This window comes from Patagioenas fasciata, chromosome 3 (genome assembly GCF_037038585.1).
Source record: "Patagioenas fasciata isolate bPatFas1 chromosome 3, bPatFas1.hap1, whole genome shotgun sequence".
Lineage (NCBI taxonomy): Eukaryota > Metazoa > Chordata > Aves > Columbiformes > Columbidae > Patagioenas > Patagioenas fasciata.
The window spans coordinates 103,545,494-103,567,564 of record NC_092522.1 but is presented as its reverse complement, the minus strand read 5'-3'; the positions used below and the strand labels follow the sequence as shown (position 1 = coordinate 103,567,564).

The following is a 22,071-nucleotide window of genomic DNA, read 5'->3' as shown; positions in this document are numbered from 1 at the left end:
ATCTTCTGAATAAGGTAAGTCACATTCTTTCAGATTATACAGGTAATTCAACTGAAAATATCAGATGAGCTTTAGAGGCAGGTGCTTAGCCTGTACTGACTGCAGTAAAACAGGGTCAAGAAAGCGATATCTTCAAGCAAACTTTCATGCATGGATGGCAAATATGAAACAGTAATTGCTAGAAAGGGAAACAGTTTTCTTCATCTCTAGGAAGATGCCTTTGTATCATTTCTGCTTTTGCTACAGATAGGTGTAAAGTCATGCAGGGAAAGTCATGGAGGAAATGTCTTCTGCTTCAGCATTGGCTAAGCTAGTGAAAGTCTAAATATTTTCTATTCCTTATAGGAAAGAAAGCACTCTCAGTCTGAAGTAGACATATAATATGGGGATAGGATGGAAAAAACAGAAAGGCCATAGATCAGATAGTCACATGACTTCATTTCATTCAAGTTCATAGCCTTCTTTTTTTTTTTTTTTCTGATTGTGTGATTCTTACTGTATTCCAAAATTACTTGAGCAGTTGATTCCTAGTTCTTAGCAGAAAAAGATCTTCTGGTCCATTTCAATCTTCAAGCATAATATTCAGTCTGGAATCATTTTTGCTGGCATTGCCATTTCCATACCAAAGATCATCTATTCCTTCTTGCTATCTGCTGAGAGAGCAGCACATTTGGCAGATGCTTCAAAAGCATCCACATTTATGTTTAGAGATAAAATTAATGTTGACTGGCAGCTTTACACCTACTTTATTACTGATATGCAACTGATAGTAGAAAACAAAAGCAATGCAAAAAACACCAAACAACTTCAACACTGCAGTGCTTTAGACTCTGTCCTAACTCTCAGGATGCTTGTTTTCTTATAGCTTGTCCATCATATCCTCATGGTATCACACTTCTGAACTGTGATGGTCACTCAATGACCCTTGGCTGGAAAGCACCGAGGTACAGTGGAGGTTCACCAATCCTTGGTTATTATATGGATAAACGGGAAGCTAACCATCAAAACTGGCATGAAGTCAATTCTTCCCTTATTACCCAGACAATTTATACGGTGGGTACTTTTTAATCCTTGTCTTTCTGTAAATGATTTGTACTATATTTTTTTGCTTTCAGCAGAGTTCTACTTTCTTGCAGAAAAATTCTTTAAATACTTACTATGAGAAAAACAGGTGCTTCCATTGTGTATTTTGCAGTGCAACAAGCCTAAAACCTGTGGTAGAGAATCAGTGCCATTCTCTGCTATGAAACTTTAAGATCAATAAGGCCATTCAGATGAGGAAACTTTTGAGGAAAGAGTTGTGAAGCACATTTTTCATAAAGAACAAGAGGAGTCATAAAATGCTTCATAAACTATATTCATTAATGAGCACTATAAGTGTCATCACTGTAATAACATGCAGAGAAAGGATGGAAGCATTTCGCAGGACAGATGACCATGCTGTCTGTAGAACTGGAGGCTTGTAAATGAAATAGAGGTGGGCTGAGAACAAATTTAACTGTCCCTGTTCTTACTCTCAAAATCCGCCTTCAGCTGGAAAGGGAACTATATTAATAAAACTAGCATTATGCCTCATTGCCTCCTTTCCAGAGTACCAGAGTGATGATTTTAGTTTTGAAATGAATTACTTCTGGTTGTGCTTGCAATGTATTCAACGTTTCTTAAAGAGGAAAATTTTGATGTGAACTTCCATGAAGAAAGCATAGGAAGATAGGATATAGCAAGTATTTAATCAACCTGACACTTTTTAAATTAAGTTAAACAATCAGATTCTATTCCCAAATGCTTAATTTTATTTCCACAAGTCAGCAACTTTCTTACAAACCTCAGGGTAAATGTAACTCTTTAGCAGATATTTGGCACTAAGGTAGAAAATGATGCTGCATATGAGCTTAGGAAAAATGTATTATGCACAGAAAGCAGCCAGCAACACTCAAGTGTATGTATGCTTATGAGTGAGTTTGTAACTGACATCGCTGGCATATCAGATGAAGCATGGATGTTGAGAAATAAAAAAGGGCGGGTAGGATAGACATGAAAGGGCAATACTAAGCAATGATTTCCAGATATTTTCATTTTTAATGCATTTGTAAACAAATTATTAATGTAAATTAAGGAAAACCATTCAGAGTTTAATTAATTTGATATTTAAGTCTCAGTCCTACCAGTAGCTCTACTTGTGCCTGAAGGTGCATCTTCACACATTAGTTTGAATGACTGGAATCTGAAATACTGATGGGAAATAAAAACCAAGCATCTTTTAGTAGCACAGAATATTTTATGACATACTGCAAGCAGAGAAGGTCCTGAGATATACGGTGCAGCACTGGGAAATCACTAAAGGTTTAACCCTCCCTGATTAATAATTCTAGGGGAACCCCACAAATATCCTTTCCCTTAATAACCTGGGATTTCAAAACCAATTGTACAGGTCGAATTGTTATTTTGTCTTGTGAATCACACTATACAGCTCTTTATTTTCAGGAAATTCTTCCCAAATTGTATTAGTACCTCACTTTTCCTAGTTTATGTTGTTTGCTTTGGTCTTGTACTTGATGCTATCCCATAATAGGTTTTTCAGCATCCCATCATATGTTTATTACCATCATACCAAAATCCTTTTTTTTTTTTGCGTCACATTTTCCCAGATAATATAGTAATAGCTATTTGTGAAAATCTAAAACTGTTCAGTATCTCTACTAGAAGTATTACCCTCAGCTGACTCTTCCTCTTGACACATAGAATTCAGTATAACTTCAGGAAAATTATGCAAAAGGCTGAGGTGTAGAAGATTTGTTTATTGTATTTAGGTGTCCTGGAAGAGGAAGGGTGGAAAATGGTTTCTCCCATGAAGCACTCAGGGTGTCAAAAAGCTCTTGCCTTGTGGCTTGTCTACCTTGACCTCAAAATCTGAGATGGTGATGTGGTGATGGACTCATTAAATAAGTCAGGGTTCATTTACCAGGGATGTTTGCAGAGGTATAGCATGGATTCTGACCATTCAATTTCCAGTGCTTGCTTCCTCGCTTTGTAAGAGTAAGTAATATTAAGAGAAACACTCATACAAGCCAGAAGAAATTGCTGAGAAAATATTTGTCAGAGTTATATCAGCAAACTGTGGAACTAATTGGATTTGCTTTTCCTTTAGTTTCCTGTTGTTTTCCTTTCTTCCCTGATCAGTCCATTATGACGTCTTTAGACTAAAATGCCATTCAGACTCTCGCTTAAGTGAATGGCTTATGAATAGACATTCATAAGCAATTCAAGAAAGTATTTCATGTTAGAACACTCAACCATAAGTATGTACTGGTGGACTCCCTGGACCTTTTACAGCCTCTCACGATGATATATTTGGAGCTGTTATTCCAAGGCAGATGCAGCTGAAACATGGAAGTACAATGTAGATTTCTGCGGAATGTTTGGTTTAAGAGTAAAATCTTCAAATTAGATCTTTCCAGTACTCCAGCACAGCAGTAAGACCTGACAATTAACCAATGCTTATTTTTAAGTATTTTATTTATTTAAAGAATAGAAATCGTAGCTTTTGATATATTGAATTGTTTCCTCAAAAAAGGTAGAGGATTTGATAGAAGATGCCTTCTATGAATTCAAAGTTGCTGCTGCAAATATGGTTGGAATAGGTCAACCTTCAGATCCCAGTGAACATTTTAAGTGTAAAGCCTGGACTATGCCAGAACCTGGTAAGTATATTACTTTCACATGAATTCAGTTCAATATAAACTCCTTAAAATTCAGTCAGCATTAAAACCCAGCCAAACCCTGCTGTGTGTCTGTTGAGTAATTTCTGCCATATTACGTGTTGAGATTGCCATTGCTTTTGACATCTCCTGTTAAAAGCTACCTCCATATCCCCACTCGTGATATGGAATGTCCTGGGAAGTGGGTGACCTTTACTTAGCTTGCTTAGTGTCTCCTTGTTTCACTGCCCACATCAGCTCAGAGCAGTCTTCAGTCTTTAGTGTATGTTTTTATCTCTAGCAGCTCTTCATCCCCAGCCCTACAAGTCCACTTCGCACTCACCATCTGTACAATATATAGGCATCTCTGCACCATAATTGCAGTCTATGAAGAATATTTCTGGTGTTTCAGACTCCAAACCCATGTTTTTCGGTCATGAGACAGAGCAAGGGCCTGTGTCTTGACACAGAGACAAGCAGCACGGTATAGACTACACTTTACAGCTAAATTCTCCCAGTCTCAACTAGTGTGCCTTTAATTATGTGTTTTCTCTAACTGTGCTTAGGTGTTACCTGAGAGATTATTATTAGCCAGGTGTTAGAACAATTGTGCTAAGAAACACACATAGCAATGACTGTATGCTAGTACTGAAACCTGTGTTTAGGCTGTCTGTAGTTCACTAGTGTAGAGGTAGCTGAAGACTGTTAATTGCAATGCCAACTCTGTAAAAAGTGTTAATTAAGAAGTATTGTGAATTCAGGTCCCCCAGCAAAAGAAAGACAAGCTTCAATCTACCTCATGTGAGCATGTAAATCTGTGCCTAAATGTTAGACAGCTAGGGAATTGGTTATCCTCAGTAATGCTCTAGTTCTCTAAATAAACTACGAAAGGGTTTTTGAATGCCCATTCTGCTTATTTTATAACACCCTCGCTCATACTGAGCAACACTTTTGCTGAAGCTGTTTCTGATGTCTGGTACTGATCTACCTGAACAAAACATGTCACAGTACAGTCCATAATGAAAACACAGGCACCTACCACCTTCTTTTCCCCAAAATGCTGTAAAATACTGCTGTGTTGTTAAGTAGAATTCTATTTATGACACTGACACTGAGCTTTGGTATGCAATTAAGGATCCATTCTAATACTTGTTTATGTCACAGGAGCTGTCTAACACCTACACACATCTGTTTCTTGCCTAAATGTTCATGCAGTTATTTTCTCAGCACAGAATAAAAAAATCCAACTCCTAAGTCTGGTTTTGTAAAAGTATTGCTATATGTAAAAAGTAATTCTTGCCTGGAAGAAGGAACAATCCACTAAGATAATGGAATCTTTTGCTAGGAAAGACTCTCAAATATAATGTAATTCAGCTGCTTGCCCACATTCAGGATCCGCTATATCTATCTCATTATCAGATGCTTGTCTAATCTACCCTTAAAGATTTCTACTCGTGAAAAGGTCCAGGGTCTTTGGACAGGGTCTATTCCTAATCTTACTATACTTACCATTTAAAAGCTTTTCTAATATTCCTGAATCTCTCTTCCTGCAATCTAAGCCTGTTTGCTGCTTCTCCTGTCCACCAAGTACACGGAGGAAATTATTATTTTCTTCTATGCAACAGCTTTTGTGTGTGTTTAAAGGCCTTATCAGACCCCTAGCTTTCCCCTTAAGTTGACCCAATCTATTTCATGCAACCTTCACCATAGATCTTGTATTTCCTATCTCTAAATAAACATTTTTTTTGGTTATTCTTTGTACTTGAAGTTCCAGTTGAACTTGAACCTCTAGTTGGTTCATGTCTTTCTTGAATGGCAGTGCACAAATTGCAGATGTTATTTCAAATAAATATTTTTCAACCCTGAACAAAGTTAACACCACACCTCCTACAATAATTTGCCTGCTTACAAATCCCCTTCTACTTGTATTTTAAAAGAAAACATTACACTGTTATGCTAAGTTCCAACTTCTTTTAATGCAAAATTCCTTTCTGCAAAACTGCTTGCCAAAGAGTTGTTCACGTTTTCTAGTTAAATTCTCCTGTGTTCATAAATCTTACCATATGGATTTAATGACATGGCAAAGCTGTCAATAACAAATGTTTAATCTCCTGACCTTAACTCCCCCTGTGTTAATTACATTTTCCTATAATTTTGTAATATTTAGTATAAATGCATCATCAGTGGAACAATTATTTTCCTTAAAGAAAGAATCTGTAATTTATATTCTCTACAGTGTCTTGAAAACATCAATGAAATTGTCTAGTATAATAAACAAGTGAAGATTATCCTTCATTTTAAATGATATACTAAGAAATAAAATAAATCACTCTCAGGAAATGAAGAGAGTGAAATTTCCATTTTCATAATTAACAATCTGACCTTCCTACTCCTTGGCTGATTACATTGTTCTCATTATGAAACTATTCGAATGGAGAGTATTGCATTTTTCCTGCTTAAAAAACTCACCATAACCAACCAACCTCTTTTTTAGAATAAGTTTTTAAACAATGACTTGTCAATAATGAAAATAAATAATTGAGATTTAAGACTAGAAGAAAGAGGCTGACTCTTCCCTGACTTACTAAAGACTAATGCAATGTAACTGCAATATAGTCCCAGTGTAAATGAAATATTCTTCCACATTTGATATGGAAGGGAGGTTTCCTTAGAAAGGCCAGACCCCCTTGCAGAATTGCCAACATGAGTGATGGATTCCTTGCCCAGAGCCTATAATTATTTCATCATTTTGCAGAACTCTAGTCCTAGGTATCTCTCTGAGCCTCTGTGAGTTAGCAATGATAGCTAATGAATTATTTTACATTAGTTAAAAAAAAAAAAAAAAAAAAGTGGTCTCAGAATCCTCAGAATTGAACATACTTCATTACACATTTTCTTCTACTGTCTAGATTTCTAGCAGATGCGGCTGCCAGTGGAATTTTAGTTATCTGTGGATATATAGACAATTAGGTTGGGATTTTTAAAGAGCCCTCTGACAAGGCTTTAGGCTCCTTGAGAATTGCAGTCTTTCCATGAGAAATCTAGTATTTATCCTCATAAGGTCTGCAACAGGTACTCATGCCTTTTTTTTTTTTTTTTTTTTCTGAAATGTATTTATCCACTCTGGAGAAACAATATTATACATTTTTTTCATATTTGCTGAATATTGTCCTTTACAAATTTAATGTTCATTAATTACTGGTTAATATCATGTAGGCTTGCATGACAATCAATCAAACTTATTTGTAAGGCTTTTCACTTTTTAAAAAATTTTAAATGGTGAGGTGTATTATAGGATGAATTAATGTCTTGAATTAGGCCAAACTGACAACACTGTGAAAATCCCTATATCTCGGGTACTTTCAGGTTTCCTTACTTTAAATTTAAATCACAAGAAACAGGCTTCCAGCTATATTATTTGGTTGAATATCAGTATTCTGTCATGAGTGTATTCACCATGGAAGGAAACTGATATTATGCTTTTATAGTCTACTGGTAAAAATAAATATTAAGAGTATAGCAGAAAATTAGTTTTACAAGTTAAACTGAATATCACTAGAACAGTTAAGTGAAGAAGGAAAGTATAGTAGGGAGACCATAACCTGATAGCTGCAAAGGTATGAACTCTCACTTATTCATAGAGCATCAGGATAGTTTTGGTGCAAATAGCTCTCCTAACAGATATTTTCTTGAGAAGTTCTTCTTGGTTATCGTTATCCACCTCACAATGGAAAATTCTCTGTCAGGAAACAAGAAAACTGATCCAAACTCCACCTGTGTCAGTGGGTTTTGGATTACTCTGAAGGATCTTGGTTCCTGTATACCAAAGAAAAAATAAAAGCCATGGTGCTAAATTATAAACCTGAGTCAGGCTCTGTGAAGCTACTCTGATGTGGGGCTGGTGAATTAAATATTAGACAAAAACCCTCTGTTACTTGTTGGAAAATTTTGAACTGCATGGGTTTTTCCACATGAATAACTTTCCCTTAAAATGGAGTTACTGAGACCTAGCTGAGACTGTATGCTTCAGAATACTAATGTCGTGCACTGCATGAAGCAGGTATTGCTGTACATAACCGTGAGGGGAAAACGACCTGAATACCACATATACCAGGTTTATTGTAAAGGATGAGATTTTTGAAAGCAAACACAGTCAAAAGGAAAGTTAAGTGGTGCATTATGGCCTCTACAGGGTAGTTTGCAAAACTTTATTATGTTGAAATGAACATTCAACATCTGAAATATTTTAGGTCCTGCCTATGGTCTCACAATTTGTGAAGTCAGAAACACATCACTGGTTCTTCTGTGGAAAGCTCCTGTGTATGAAGGCAAAAGCCCTATTACTGGGTATTTAGTGGACTATAAGGAAGTAGACACAGAAGACTGGATCACTGCTAATGAAAAACCTACTTCAAAGCGCTATTTTAAGGTAACACTCTCATTGGTTAGTATTAATTCAAAACTGAGTTCTAAAAGCATCTGGTTGAGGACAACAACGATTTGTACTTGAACTTAGGCTTCTGCTAACATCTTCATATAAGTAAACAACAGAGTTTAGATTGTTTTTTAAACTGGCTTTGCTCTTTATCTTGTTCAAGGTCACTGATTTACATGAGGGTCATACCTATGTTTTCAAAGTTCGTGCAGTGAATGATGCTGGGGTAGGCAAGTCATCTGAGATATCTGAACCAGTGCTTGTCGAGGCACGTCCAGGTAATGAACTATTTTATCTCCTCTGCTTCTAAACTTCTGAAATACTTCTCACATTCAGCTGAATTTTATAGATTTGTTTCTCAATAAGCATTTATAATTTTTAGTATTCCTTTTTTGTGTGTGTGGAATAAGAATCTTGCTAGTATGTGATGCTAAGTCAGTACATGACAAAAATATGCTTTGAGATCTGCAAGATAAATATCTGTTAGTGAAGATGGGCAAAATTTGCACAGGCTTTAGTAATTTCTGAATTGCAGCTCAAAAGAAAAATACATCCTTGACATTTGAGTTTATTCCTATTTTTCAGGAACAAAAGAAATCTTTTCAGGTGTGGACGAGGAGGGTAATATTTACTTGGCTTTTGAGTGCAAAGAAGCCACAGATGCATCTGATTTTCTGTGGGGTAAATCATATGAAGAGATTGATGATTTTGATAAGTTTAAGATTGAAACAGAAGGAAATCAGTAAGTCATACCAGTCTACCATATATTAGAAGTTTGTCTTGTTAAAAACCTCAATATCATGAGAAACCCTGCTAATTATATTCTTCTTTATTGATGATCTTAGTTCTAAGCTGTACTTCAAAAATCCTGATAAATCAGACTTGGGAACTTATTCCATCTCAGTTACTGACACAGATGGGGCTTCATCCAGCTTTGTTATGGATGAGGAAGGTAAGTTCCTTACCATCTCAAGTCTTTCTTAATTTCATCACCCCAGCTGCACTAAAAATTATCCAAGGGAAAGAAAAAAAAAAAGAACGCCACAATTCTCCCATTTTCTCCTATGCATTAAGGAAAAACAAAGAAGACCACACGATGTGCTTTGCATGATTACTTATTTTTCTGATTATCACAATAATGAAAGTTGGGATAACTTCAGGCAATTTTTATTAAAAAAAAAAAGACAATATGTCCAATTAGAACTGTTTTCTTTATGCTGAGACTATAATGCTGTTTGCAAATATCTGTTACATTTCCAGTTAAATGTCTGAAAATGTTGCTTTATGCACTGTTTTGTGAATTTCTTTCTCTAGTGGGTCACATTTTCTGTGCTTTCACTTTATAGCCTTTCACATCTTATAATAATTGGTCCTCTGTTAGCTGTAAAGCTACCACCAGATCTCTGCTAACCAAGGAGCCTAATATAGAGATAGACCTTGAGGATCTAAATATCGTTTCATATAATTGAGATGAAGAGAATTAGTGAGAAGAATATGAACAGGAGGATGTTGCTTCAACAAGATCTGAATACATTGAGTTAAATTTTTCTTTGCCTTAAATTTATATTAGTTTTGCTTTAAGTCATTGTGGCTATTTTGTTTCATTGGAGTTGCAATGAATTTGCTGAAGTCTGACTTTGTTTTACTATTGAGAGCTGCTGAGGTGAAAGGCAAAGGGAGGGACTTTGCTATTTTGAAATAGCACAAAAATTAATTTGGTGCTTTCCCAGTCCACAGACTGTAATTGCTATGGCCAGTTTCTTAGCATGAAAATACCTCTACTTCATTCTTTATAAGTAATTTAAGGAGAGGAGATGAGATTGCATGAGTCTGTTAGTGGGCTGAACTTTTATCACAGTGTGAACCATATGAAACCTTCCTTTCAAAGTAGATGTTGAGAAGAAATCCATATACAGCCGCAAAAAATATGATTCTCCAGGACATGGACCATTTGTGTGGGCTATTAGTCTTCACCAATATCTACTTCTTGTGGTAAAGCTAAACTTGCAATATTTTATTTTTCCAATAAATACTGTAAGAAAAGACAGATATGCATTTGATCATGAGAACTCCCCTTTGGCTTAGTTTCGAAGCATCACTGAAACCTGTCTGTAGGTCTTGTCACCATCAGTCCTACCTTTGAAGATTTTTTTTTTTTTTTTTAAAAAAAAAAGAACACTGAAGGTGTTTCCCGTCCCACACATATCTCATGTCTTCTCTGGTAATATCTGTTACTTACATTTACATTGTTTGTACTGGATCCCTGCACAAGTGTCAGATTTTGTATTCTATCACTGGAAACCATTATTTCACTACCCACTTTCTCAAATACTATAAATTCTTTAATTTTCTTAAATCCCTGACAATGTCATAAATCCTTGCTAATTTTCTCTGGTCTTTACATTATCTTTAATTTTGGAATTGGCAGTAATGTTCATCTTCCAAATCTTTATTAGTAATGAATATGGTAAAAAGGGTTAGTATGTAAATCTAACCAAGTGATTTCTAGACACTTGCATGGCCTTCATGAAGATTTAATGCATTAAATAGAATTTTCTGTACCTTTTTCAGACTTACCTGCACTCAATTTTGTTTCCTGCCACAGTAAAACAAGCATTTCAGGTAGTGTTAGAAAGAAAGTCAGCAGATAAAGTAACGTCATGCACAGCTTAGAAGCTATTTTCTTCCATCTTTCATTTAAATCCCATGGACATTTAAAAATATTTCTTTCCCTTGTTTAGATTGATTCACATAAGACAGTGTGCATGAAAATGCGTGAAGTAGGAACACTTGTCAAATCCATGTATCAGAACTCAAAGTTTATGAAATCTTATTTTTTAGTCATGATTTTCTGAAGAGAATTGGGTATTTCACATATAAGACTTAAGGGGATTATCTACTGATTCTGATATGTACCTTAATTGACACTTGTTTTCTCACCATACTTTTCCAGAGTAAATTAAAACATGAGTATTTTTCTTAATTTCAGAGTTGGAACGTTTGATGGCACTAAGCTATGAAATAAAGAATCCGAGTAAGTTGAAGACCTGAATATATTTGATACTTCTAGAAGAAATATAATTACATACTAATGACTGGAGTTCCAAAAATGTTCTTCCTGAGACAAAAGCAGTTTCATTTTTCATGGAAAAATGTGCTTCCTTATCATTCAATTCATTTAGAAGAATATTAGTTTGCATTGAATAAAATCATCCTTGCCCAAAAGTCTTCAGAAGTTTAACTTTGACAACAGACTACAGGTTGCTACTAGCCAGTTCCTTAAACAACGGGCAAACTATAAGCTGTAAATTATTTTCTCTCTTTGAGAAATTAATTTAAAACCCGGCCAAAGACTGCATTAGACTTTGTTGCTCTGCATAACATTTATGCTATGTTCAGCATTCCATAAATAATAGGGAGATGTGTTACAATAGTGCTTTTTCTCACAAGGATTCATGCTTTATTGACTTTTGATTGCTTTTTTTTCTGCAGCAATACCTCTGAAATCAGAATTAGCTTATGAAGTTCTTGAGAAAGGAGAAGTTCGTTTCTGGATTCAGGCTGAAAGCTTATCACCAAGTTCTACCTTCAGATTCGTTATTAATGATAAAGAAGTTGAAAACAGTGATGTAAGTACATATTGAGTACTATAGATATATACATGTGATTTTATTTAATAAAACTTTATGCATTAACAAATATTCAATTTTTATAGTTGCTTAAAGTCATACTATTAAGGTCTGATAGGAATACCATTTTTTAACTTAAATATTATTATTTTTTTTCATTATGGAATTCCTGTTGCAGAGCGATTCTATTAATACTGAAAAAAAGAGAGCAATGTTTAATCCTCAGAAGTTCATATTCATTTTGGGTAGCTGGGTGACCAACAGCCAAAGAGAAGGAGAATAGACACAGATCAATTTTAAACACATCTGACTAAAAGTAGTTTACAAATATCTTGGGAAATTAGCTCAAGACAAAAAAGTGCTTCAAGTAAAGTTTTGGACTCCAAACAAGCATGATGTGTTTTTCCCAGAGACCCTCTGAGGCTCCTGTTGCTAGTTTTACATATATTGTGGGAGGCACTTGACAATGCAACAATGGTCATAGATACAAATCTTTTAGATGATGTCAATTTCCTTTTTTTTTTTTTTTCATTTTGGCCTAGACACTAAATGGGTATTGAGTAGCTACATGGGGATGTAAGGGCAGGCCACCATCTTCCTACATTTTTACAGCTCTAGGAAGACCGTTCATAGAAAGGGACAGAAAAAAGTGGTCACATTGGGTTGAGAAGAAAGCAAGGTCATACCTTGGTAGGGTGGGAGTATGGTTCACCTACAGCACTGTAAATATATTTTCCTGTGAGGAATCCACCTCCAGTGCAGCTGTTTGAAAGGTTCAGTTTATTCCTGAGGATGCAAAGCCTGGTTTTGGCGCGAGAAGCTTGTCAACATTTTTATGCCATAGAAGCAAAGAGCATTTACTTTAATTACATATTGACAAGTGGAAGAAGACATGTTTCTGAGTAAAATACTTGTGTTTTTCTTACTCTAAGAAGTAATAAACTATAGCACTGAAAACCTGAATATTAGTGACTAGGATGTATTGAAATGACAATATTCTGTCTTGGCAATGTTAGTGGAACAGAACAAGCTATTTTTAGTTCACATATGTTTTGGAAGTGTTGACATCAGAGAGAGTCTTGAAGTGGAACTGCATTATTTCACCTCTTTAATTAGTAACCCACAGGTGACATTTACGTTTGGAGACTGATGATATTTTTGTGGAAAGTCACATAAAAGCCCAGTATTTATGGTGCCCATAAAATCATTGAACTTCATCTTGCTGCATAATGGCAATAGTTAGAAGCCTAATTACACTCTAAAACCTGCCTGGAGACTGGGCCACAGTCACTGAACATGTTCAATAGACCGTTATGCTGGTGAATTGTAGTCTGATTCTTGACATTGGCTGAAGTGATAAATTTTTCCTTCTAAGTCCTAACAGGGAATGGGTTCAGTAAAATTTCAAAATAATCTGAGAGTGGAATGAACTAGGCCCCATTTAATCAGCTGTCATTTAAATATTTTAATATTTTTTTTTTCCTTCACCCAAAGCAAGAAATAAAAAGAATTATATAAGTGTGATAAAAGATCAGATTAAAACATACATCTTGCTCTTCATTTTCTGCTTCTGGCAAATCTCAATTTAACATTCTCCCTGAGAACTCATGAAAGGAATACAAGTGTTGTCCCTGACCTCTGTGGGCAAGAAACTGTAAGCGAGAATTTGAATTTGCACTTTTTGATAGTTTGAAGTTTATAACTTCTCTTTTTAACCTACCTGGCCAGTCTCCTCAGCTTTTACAGTGAAACTCTTACATAAGTAATTATTCTACTTAACTTCCTGATTGCTTAGGCATTGTCTTATTCTTTGATATTATATCTTTCTTTGAACTAGATATAGGAAAGTGCATATCTGAATTATATGAGCATTTTCCCTTGTTATTTTATATAAACGTTATACCTCAGTCCCTTCCGGCTAAGTTATTTATTTAACAAATTGTTATCTTAATCAATCTGTTGAGTAATGTTTTGTTAATTCAATTATCTTTTATATTTCCTCATTCTTCAGTTACCCCGTTAAGATTTAAACTAGTATTCTTTGTATATCTCAAAGTACCACTAATGAATGCTAAACATCTTGACTATGTGTACACTATTCTTCCAGGCTTGTTGTCCACACAACAGTGAATCTGTTCTTGAGGTTGGTCAGGAGGTGTCCCTCAAAGCTGAAGTAGATATGTCAGTGGAGTCATTTGTAATGATTTTGGATCAGTACTTAAAGGTTCTTCCACTTAAGGAAGTAGTCCCAGAGAGTTTAATAAGTGGCATTTTTCCTTCCTTCCTTCCTTCCTTCCTTCCTTCCTTCCTTCCTTCCTTCCTTCCTTCCTTCCTTCCTTCCTTCCTTCCTTCCTTCCTTCCTTCCTTCCTTCCTTCCTTCCTTCCTTCCTTCCTTCCTTCCTCCCTCCCTCCCTCCCTCCCTCCCTCCCTCCCTCCCTCCCTCTTTCTCTCCCTCCCTCCCTCTTTCTCTCCCTCCCTCCCCCGTTCCCCTCTTCCTCCCTCCTTTCCCTCCCTCCCTTTCTTCCCTCCTTCCCTTTCTTCCCTCCCCCATCACTTCCTCCCTCTCCTTTCCTACATTTTATCTAAATGTGGCTTTAGGTATGTTCTTCTAGTTTTGGGAATCAATAAAAAGGTTAACCAAACCATTCTGTTTATACAACATCATATCTCCTTTTAACAGTAATAGTTGTATAATAATTTACTGCATAGAACTCCTTCTAGGTGGTGACATTTTCACCTTGAATACTAAATTAATTTTGGGGTTTGTAACTACAAGAAAGATGTTGAAGTGCTAGAGTGTGTCCAAAGAAAGGAAATGAATCTCATGAAGGGTCTGGAGCATGTGTCTTATGAGGAGCAGTTGAGGGAACTGGGGCTGTATAGTCTGGAGAAAAAGGAGGCTGTAGCATGGAGGGTGTTGGTCTCTTCTCCCAAGTAGCAAGTGATAAGATAAGAGGAAATGGTCTCAAGTTGCACGAGGGGAGGTTTAGATCGGATATCAGGAAAAATTTCTTCACAGAAAGGGTTGTCAGGCATTGGAACAGGCTGCCCAGGGAAGTGGTGGAGTCACCATCCCTGGAAGTATTTAAAAGACCTGTAGAGGAGGACCCTAGGGACATGGTCTGGAGGTGGACTTGGCAGTGCTAGGTTAATGGTTGGAGTCAATGTTCTTAAAGGTCTTTTCCAACCAAAACTGTTTCATGATTCTGTGATTTGCTTTCCTGTCCCATCATGAATGGAACAGTTAGTGCAGGGGTGTCAAACTAGTTTTGACCAACGGCCACTGTTTTATACAGTCCTAAAATTACATTTGGCCCTTTGAAGGCAACCACAAGGCTGATGTGGGCCCCAGTGAAAATGAGTTTGACACCCCTGAGTTAGTGTATAATATACTTGACCACACTGGTTACCTAGAAGTGTTCATCAAATAACTTTGGATTATTTACACTTTGCTTTAGAACTTTGTTAGTTGAGATTCAAACAATATCACTGTTAGTGCGACACACGGTCCTCACAGTTATTACTCACTGAATGAAAGATGATATTACTTAGTAAAAGGTGGTTGTATCTAAAATAGTACCTCCAAATTCAAAACACATATTTTGCAAGTATTGTCCAATATTTGCTTGCAATATTCTGTTTCCTTGACAATGCCTGGCAATAATTTATCTTTCTGGAATATTTAACACAAAGCAAACAGAAAAAGGATGCAAACAGAAAAAGGATGCAAACAGAAAAAGGACACAAACAGTGAAAAGAATATTTAACTTTGAATTCAAGTCAATATTTGGTGTTTTGGGTATTCTGCAAGCACTTTAGTAGATAACTAGGTGTTTTGACAGGATTGCAATTCTCTTTTGTTGGACTTGGTTGTTCTTTTTAGTTCTCAGAAGCTTTGTTGGTTTTGCAGAAGTTACTATTCTCATGGTCTTGCACTTTGGTGTTCTTTGAAAAGAATAACTGCAGTTAGATAAGCTAATCATTGTAACCTTCCTAAAGAAACTTCTTTAGTGAGAAAATAGGATCCAGTATTGAGCTGCCACATGTATCTCAGAGATGTTTAGTAGCGATGACTTTTTATTTTTTTTTTTTTTTTTTGGTGATGTATTATTTTGTGATGGATTTACTTGGAGATCCACAGTTGTGTCTAGAAACTTAATACCACCAGCTATTTCTGGACCTTGCTAGGAGTATTGCTTCAGCCTAGCAAGGCCCTTGGTTGAAGTGGAAGCTGCTATGCAGCTAAAGGCTGGCTATGTAGGTTCTTCTTCAAACATGCATAGTGCCATAAACTATCATTTTTAAATGCAAACCAGCTGTGTTATGACTCAAGGATTACAAATGCCGCTGCACACAGAGGTTTCTATCATCACTGGGATCTTGCGTAAGAGTAAACATAAGCAGAGCCCTGTTTCCATATTTCACAATTAAAAGGGTGTGAAAAAGATTGATTGTGGAGAGAGATAGAAAACGTTATTAATTTGATAGGAATCATAAGTAATTTACACTATACCAAAGTAAAATTATTACTTATTTATTTCAGAGACATAAAATACATTGTGATCATTCAAATGGCATTATAGAAATGGTGATGGACCGATTTACAATTGACAATGAAGGCACCTACACAGTACAGATTCAAGATGGAAAGGCTAAGAACCAGTCTTCTTTAGTTCTTATTGGAGATGGTATGTTCACTGAAACACTGAAACTTTGATGAAGAAATAAACTTCAATCATTCTTTGAATAATTTTGTGATTAACTCATTTTTCATTCACCTCTTCTGAAATCTAGCATTCAAGGCAGTATTGGCTGAGTCTGAGCTGCAGCGGAAGGAATTTCTCAGGAAGCAAGGTAAGACTGGTGACTTTAGGACCAGTTTGCAGCTGATGCTGCATCTCTGTTGAATACAAAATGCTTCCAACTTCCATTGATTTCGTTAGAAGATGAGTATATTGCCCAGCTTGAGGACACACTGAACGCTTGGTGGATCTTATTTTCCAGCATTGTCATATGATCCATGCATGTTATGTCGGAACTTCCATTAAATAGGGAAATAAACTGGGAGCTCTTATAAGTGGTTATCTTTGCTCAATATTTATGAGAAATGTGCCTGCTGTAGGCTCTGATCCAACAATGTATTTCAGCACCTTTGATTTAAGTACACAAACTGTCCCTTCAATACACTTCACAGAAGAGTAGACAGCATAGTGTCAGACTAGGAAGATTAAAAACCTGATCCTATGTTTTCTGTCCAGGCAAAATTCCAGGAACCAAATGTATACTTGTTGCATAGTTGCTATACAGTTACAGAGTTTGTCACATAAGTGTTACCGATATTGCTTGCAGCTGTAATTAAGAATTAATATTGGATACCTCATTCAGAATTCTAACACTGTGAAATCCATAAAAGGTTGAGTTTGTGCTCTAGTTCGTAATTTTCACTTGGTAAGCACATGGCCTTTAGGATAAAAGTAACAATAATAATTAAAAATATTGTAAGTAGCTTAGGTAAGATGCTCTATACAAGCAATGTAATTCTATTATTTTTCTGGTTTTGGGGGAGGGATTTTTTTTAATAGATTTAGGACAGAAATTATACCACTTACAGCATAAATTCACAAGATCTTTCAGTTCTCAGTGTTTCAAGTGGAAGTCTGGGACTTTGCTACCTGCCTTGTCTGGATACTGCAATTACGGGCCCTGATCCTGCCGACACTAAAACTTATAAATTTACAGACATGAGTAACCACAATAACTTTAGAAAGGCTATGCATATTAGTAAATTTACTTAAGGATATATATATTTGCAAGATTGGATCCTCAGTGTGGAAAAGGAATATTTCCTGTTCTGCATGCAATGTTTAATACATTTTTAAACTTTATATTATTTGGAAAAATAATGTTACAGAATCAGAGAATGTCTGGGGTTGAAAGGGACCTCTAGACATCATTTAGTCCAACCCACCTGCTAAAGCAGGTTCACCTAGAACAGATCGCACACGATCACGTCCAGGTGGGTTTTTAATATCTCCAGAGAAGGAGACTCCACAACCTCTCTGGGCAGCCTGTTCCAGTGCTCTGGCACACTCAAAGTAAAGAAGTTTCTCCTAATTTTCAGATGGAACTTCCTATGTTTCAGTCTGTGACTGTTTCCTTTCATCTTGTCATTGGGTACCACTGAAAAGAGTCTGACCCCGTTCTCTTGACACCTGTCCTTAAGATATTCACAAGCATTGATAAGATCCCCTCTCAGCCTTCTCCAGGCTGAACAGACCCAACTCTCTCAGCCTTTCCTCATAAAAAAGTTGCTCCAGTCCCCTAATCATCTTGGTAGCCCTCCACTGGACTCCCTCCAATAATTCCTTGTCTTTCTTGAACTGAGGAGCCCAGAGTTGGGCACAGTACGCCAGATGTAGCCTCACTAGAGTGGAGTAGAGGGGGAGGATAACCTCCCTCATCCTTCTGGCCACATTCTTCCCTGGGATACTATTGGCCTTCTTGGCTACAAGGGCACATTGCTGTCACATAGTCAACCCTCCAATTAGACTCCACACAGCTGATCAGAACCCTCTGAGCTCTGCCATTCAGCCAGTTCTCAATCCATCTCACAGCCCATCATCTAACCCACAATGTCTGAGCTTATCTATGAGGATGTTCTGGGACGCAGTGCCAAAATCCTTGTTGAAGTCAAGGTAGACAACAACCACTGCTCTCCCCTCATCTACCCAGGGAGTCATGCCATTGTAGAAGGCTATCAGATTGGTCAAGCATGATTTCCCTTTGGCTAATCCATGTTGACTACTCCTGATAACCTTCTGTTCCTCCACATGCTTAGAGACAACATCCAGAAAGAGTTTTTCCATCACCTTTCCAGGAATAGAGGTGAGGATTGCTGGCCTGTATTTTCCTGAGTCCTCCTTGTCTGACATGGGACTTTTTTGGTTTGAACATCAAATTAAGTGTTTGGATACATTCGTTTATTCTCCAGTTTCCTTTGCATTAAATACATTGTTTGTAAACTTGTTTGTAGCTACTATATTTCTTTCTCATGCTTACTTGGCAATTAGGCATAAACATATTTAGTAAACTAATTTATCTCACCATTTTCCTTTGGGATACCACATGACTTGTACAAACAGAGATGAGCCTTAGGTTTCTAAGCTGTGCTGTAGACGCCTGGGTCAACATGATAAAATCTTACTGCGAGTTTTTACTTCTAGTGCGTGGGTAGCTCAGGAGTTCCCTCTCATTGTTTTGGCATAAGGATGTTATAATATAATTGTCATTCTTTTCCTTTTTTTCACTGGATCACTCTGATATTATTTTATTCTACAACATATGCTTTAAGACAATTTTGTTTCTTAGGTCCTCACTTCTCAGTGTTTTTGTATTGGGAAGTTACAGAAGAATGTGAAGTTTTACTTGCTTGTAAGGTGAGGAAATATACTTGAAATGATTTGTTAGAATGTGTTGATTCAAAATTGAGGCAGGAAAATGTGAGGAAAGATTTTTATATTTTTAACATTAAAAGTTTCACATGAAAGCTTTATTTTTGTTACTTAGAAATATTTAAAATCAAAATTTCTGACTTAGTTCAGCACTAGTCTTTGTTAAAATAAAGAAATACAGGACATTCCTAAAAGCGTTAGGTGATCTAATTATTTACAATAATTTTGAGCCATAAAATCAGTTAAACAAAATATTCATTTCTTAATGGTCCTTCTTCCTTGTCAAAAAATAGCCACAGAAACCAAGAGTTCAAACTCTTTCCTCACCATTTTCTGATTTGGAGGTTCCTCTACCAAAGCATCTATTATTTAATCAACTGTAACCAAACATGCAACAAAGGCTTCTAGAATTAAAGTTATAAAACATGATTTTTATTGTATTTAGCTAATGACTTTTGAACCTTAACTAGTGCTAATGTGCATGGAATTCAGAGTAACTTCTGCTATTAACATCTTTATATGCCATCTAAAGTGATAAATTTTCATTTTTGTTGCTCTTCTAGATTGACTAATTAGAGGTCTGAATAACTAAGTGCATTTAATTCAACAGGCATGAAACTCTTCTTCATTGCCTTTTCCTGTAATATGGACTCTTTTCTATTAATTTTCTTCACTTCTTTTCAACAAGTTTTCCACTTTTAATTAGACTAACTTGAATCATTCTTTATGAGCAATTTACATGCACATTTTTGGGATTTTTTTCTTTCTTTATTTTTGTTCTGCTCACTAATTAGGAAACCTTTAACCTCAACTTATCCCCAGCAGAACTGACCTGGGTGGTGAAGCTGCCGTTCTGTGTGCCCCCATTTTAGGGCTCAGTACTCATTAGCTAACATGGTACTTTTGCTGGTACTGAGCTGCATAGCTGGAATATTTTACAATCTCAGCATGCATTTGCCTCAGGCATGAACCCTGCTTGTCCTTTCATTCACATGGGGAATTAAATGTTGCTGAACCAGTTATACTAGTGTTAATTCTCTACAAATTAATCTGAAATTATCCTTCTTTTCATTGACTGCTGAGCCTGTTTATACTACTGAAACTGTCAAAGGCTGAGTGTCTGATTATGTGCTTTTCACCAGTGTGCTTTTTGTTCATAAGGTCAGAACATTTTAAGTGAATGCAATCATGGATGTGGGCTGTTTGCACATTCATCATTTTAACTATGCCATTGACCTTATAATGTTTGTTACTGTTAGTGTGTGACTGGTCATTAGGTTCACATGGTACTGTTGTTTATGCCTGTTTAACTGATATTTGTACATAGTAAGAGTCTGAACAATAAAGCTTGGATTTTTCCTATGAACTTTAGATGCCTGACATTCAGGTTAAAAGTGTGGCTGCCTTGGGCTATTTCTGTGATAATAAAAACATCCAAGGAACAATCTCTGCCTAAAAGAGACCATATCATAACACTTGGCCCAGGTCTCTTTTAGGCTCTGTTTAGTGCAAAAATAGTTGTCATAGCTGTTTTTACCTCTTGAAAGAGCCTGTGATAATGTGAAAAAGGTATCTGTAAGACAGTGCTTTTTGCCATGACTTTCTCAAAGGGGAGTTAGGAAACAAGGTCAGTTGGATGGTTGTGTAAGGCAGAAGACTGACTGTATGATCCAGGTCCATAACGGTAATAATGAACAAATATGTCATGTGCCACTTATTTTCTATGTGATTAGACCTGATTGACTTTTGATTGCCTTAGTATTTAAATCTAAATAGCTGGTATTGATGACCTTGTTCTTGGTATGGTAGCCCCTGCGTGTGAGAGGAACATGTTTGTCCATAATGATAATTTGATGCTGTTTACTTTTTATTGTGTTTATTTTTCTTCATATACCAGCATCTACTATCATTTTTCTCGTACTAAATTTCAGAAAGTTCAGAAGCTACCTGCTCTTGCGTATCTTTGACCCTTATTTGTACTGTGTCTGTTAAGAATTTTAGTGTGTGGCTAAACAGCGAAAAGGTAACTTTTCATAGTAAATGTCAACATGAAATAACTTCAGCACTGAGAATTGCATATATCTGAAACTCAGTCTATTTATTTTCAGATTGAGTGCTAACAGTCTTGGATGAAAAATTGTTGAAAAGCATTAAAGACTTGTTCCTTCAGGCTTTGTTCAAATAAAATTACTACTCATGTCATATGACTGCAGGAATAGCCACTTTGTAGTTGCTAGTAAATGTAAAATGCTGCTCACTTTTCTCAAGCAAGGCATTGCTTTGGGCCAGGCTGTGATCTCGAATACTCTGTCAGAGATCCATAGCAACCACTCTGGTTATTAAGCAGCAATATATGTGATTAATTTGGGCAGGTTTTATAGAGAGGTCCAGGAGTAAGTATAGGAGGCACTCCTATTTGTCTAGTCACCTCTATAGAGAGTTTTCCTAGAGCTCTTTATCTACGGAATGACTTCTATAATGTGAAAGGGTAAGAAATTGGTGCATGTTTTTTCCTCCAAGCAAGCCACTTGAAAACTATTGCAGATCTGTATTAATTTCTGGGCTTCCCTCTATCCATTTGTTCAGTTCTTTTTTAGGGAAGCTGTTTAAAGCAACTGCCTGGGGACTGAGAAATTTCCTACCAGCTCTGTTGTTCCACCAAAGCCATGCTGACTGGGAATTCAGGCTACACATAGAAATACCATTGTATTTTTGGGAATTTTAGAAGGGTGTGAGGATAGTGAAGTCAAATAAACCATAGTGTTTCTAAAAGGGAATAAATAAATAAATAAATAAATAAATATTGCTAAGGTTTCTAAAAAGAGCTGTGCTTTTAGCTTTTTTGAATTCACAGTTTG

General features: G+C 36.3%; 1 protein-coding gene across 4 annotated transcripts in view; it reads left to right on the top strand.

Moving 5' to 3' along the window:
* Positions 1–22,071, top strand: part of MYOM2 (myomesin 2) — an 83,413-nt gene that overhangs the window by 44,832 nt on the left and 16,510 nt on the right. For all 4 annotated transcript variants that reach the window (XM_065833356.2, XM_065833353.2, XM_065833355.2 and 1 more), the window contains 11 exons: positions 866–1,053; positions 3,575–3,701; positions 7,949–8,127; positions 8,297–8,411; positions 8,719–8,875; positions 8,979–9,085; positions 11,123–11,167; positions 11,626–11,762; positions 16,306–16,450; positions 16,557–16,616; positions 19,131–19,198. In XM_065833356.2, coding sequence (XP_065689428.2) covers positions 866–1,053; positions 3,575–3,701; positions 7,949–8,127; positions 8,297–8,411; positions 8,719–8,875; positions 8,979–9,085; positions 11,123–11,167; positions 11,626–11,762; positions 16,306–16,450; positions 16,557–16,616; positions 19,131–19,198 — 1,328 coding nt within the window. The remainder of the gene's footprint in view (positions 1–865; positions 1,054–3,574; positions 3,702–7,948; positions 8,128–8,296; positions 8,412–8,718; positions 8,876–8,978; positions 9,086–11,122; positions 11,168–11,625; positions 11,763–16,305; positions 16,451–16,556; positions 16,617–19,130; positions 19,199–22,071) is intronic.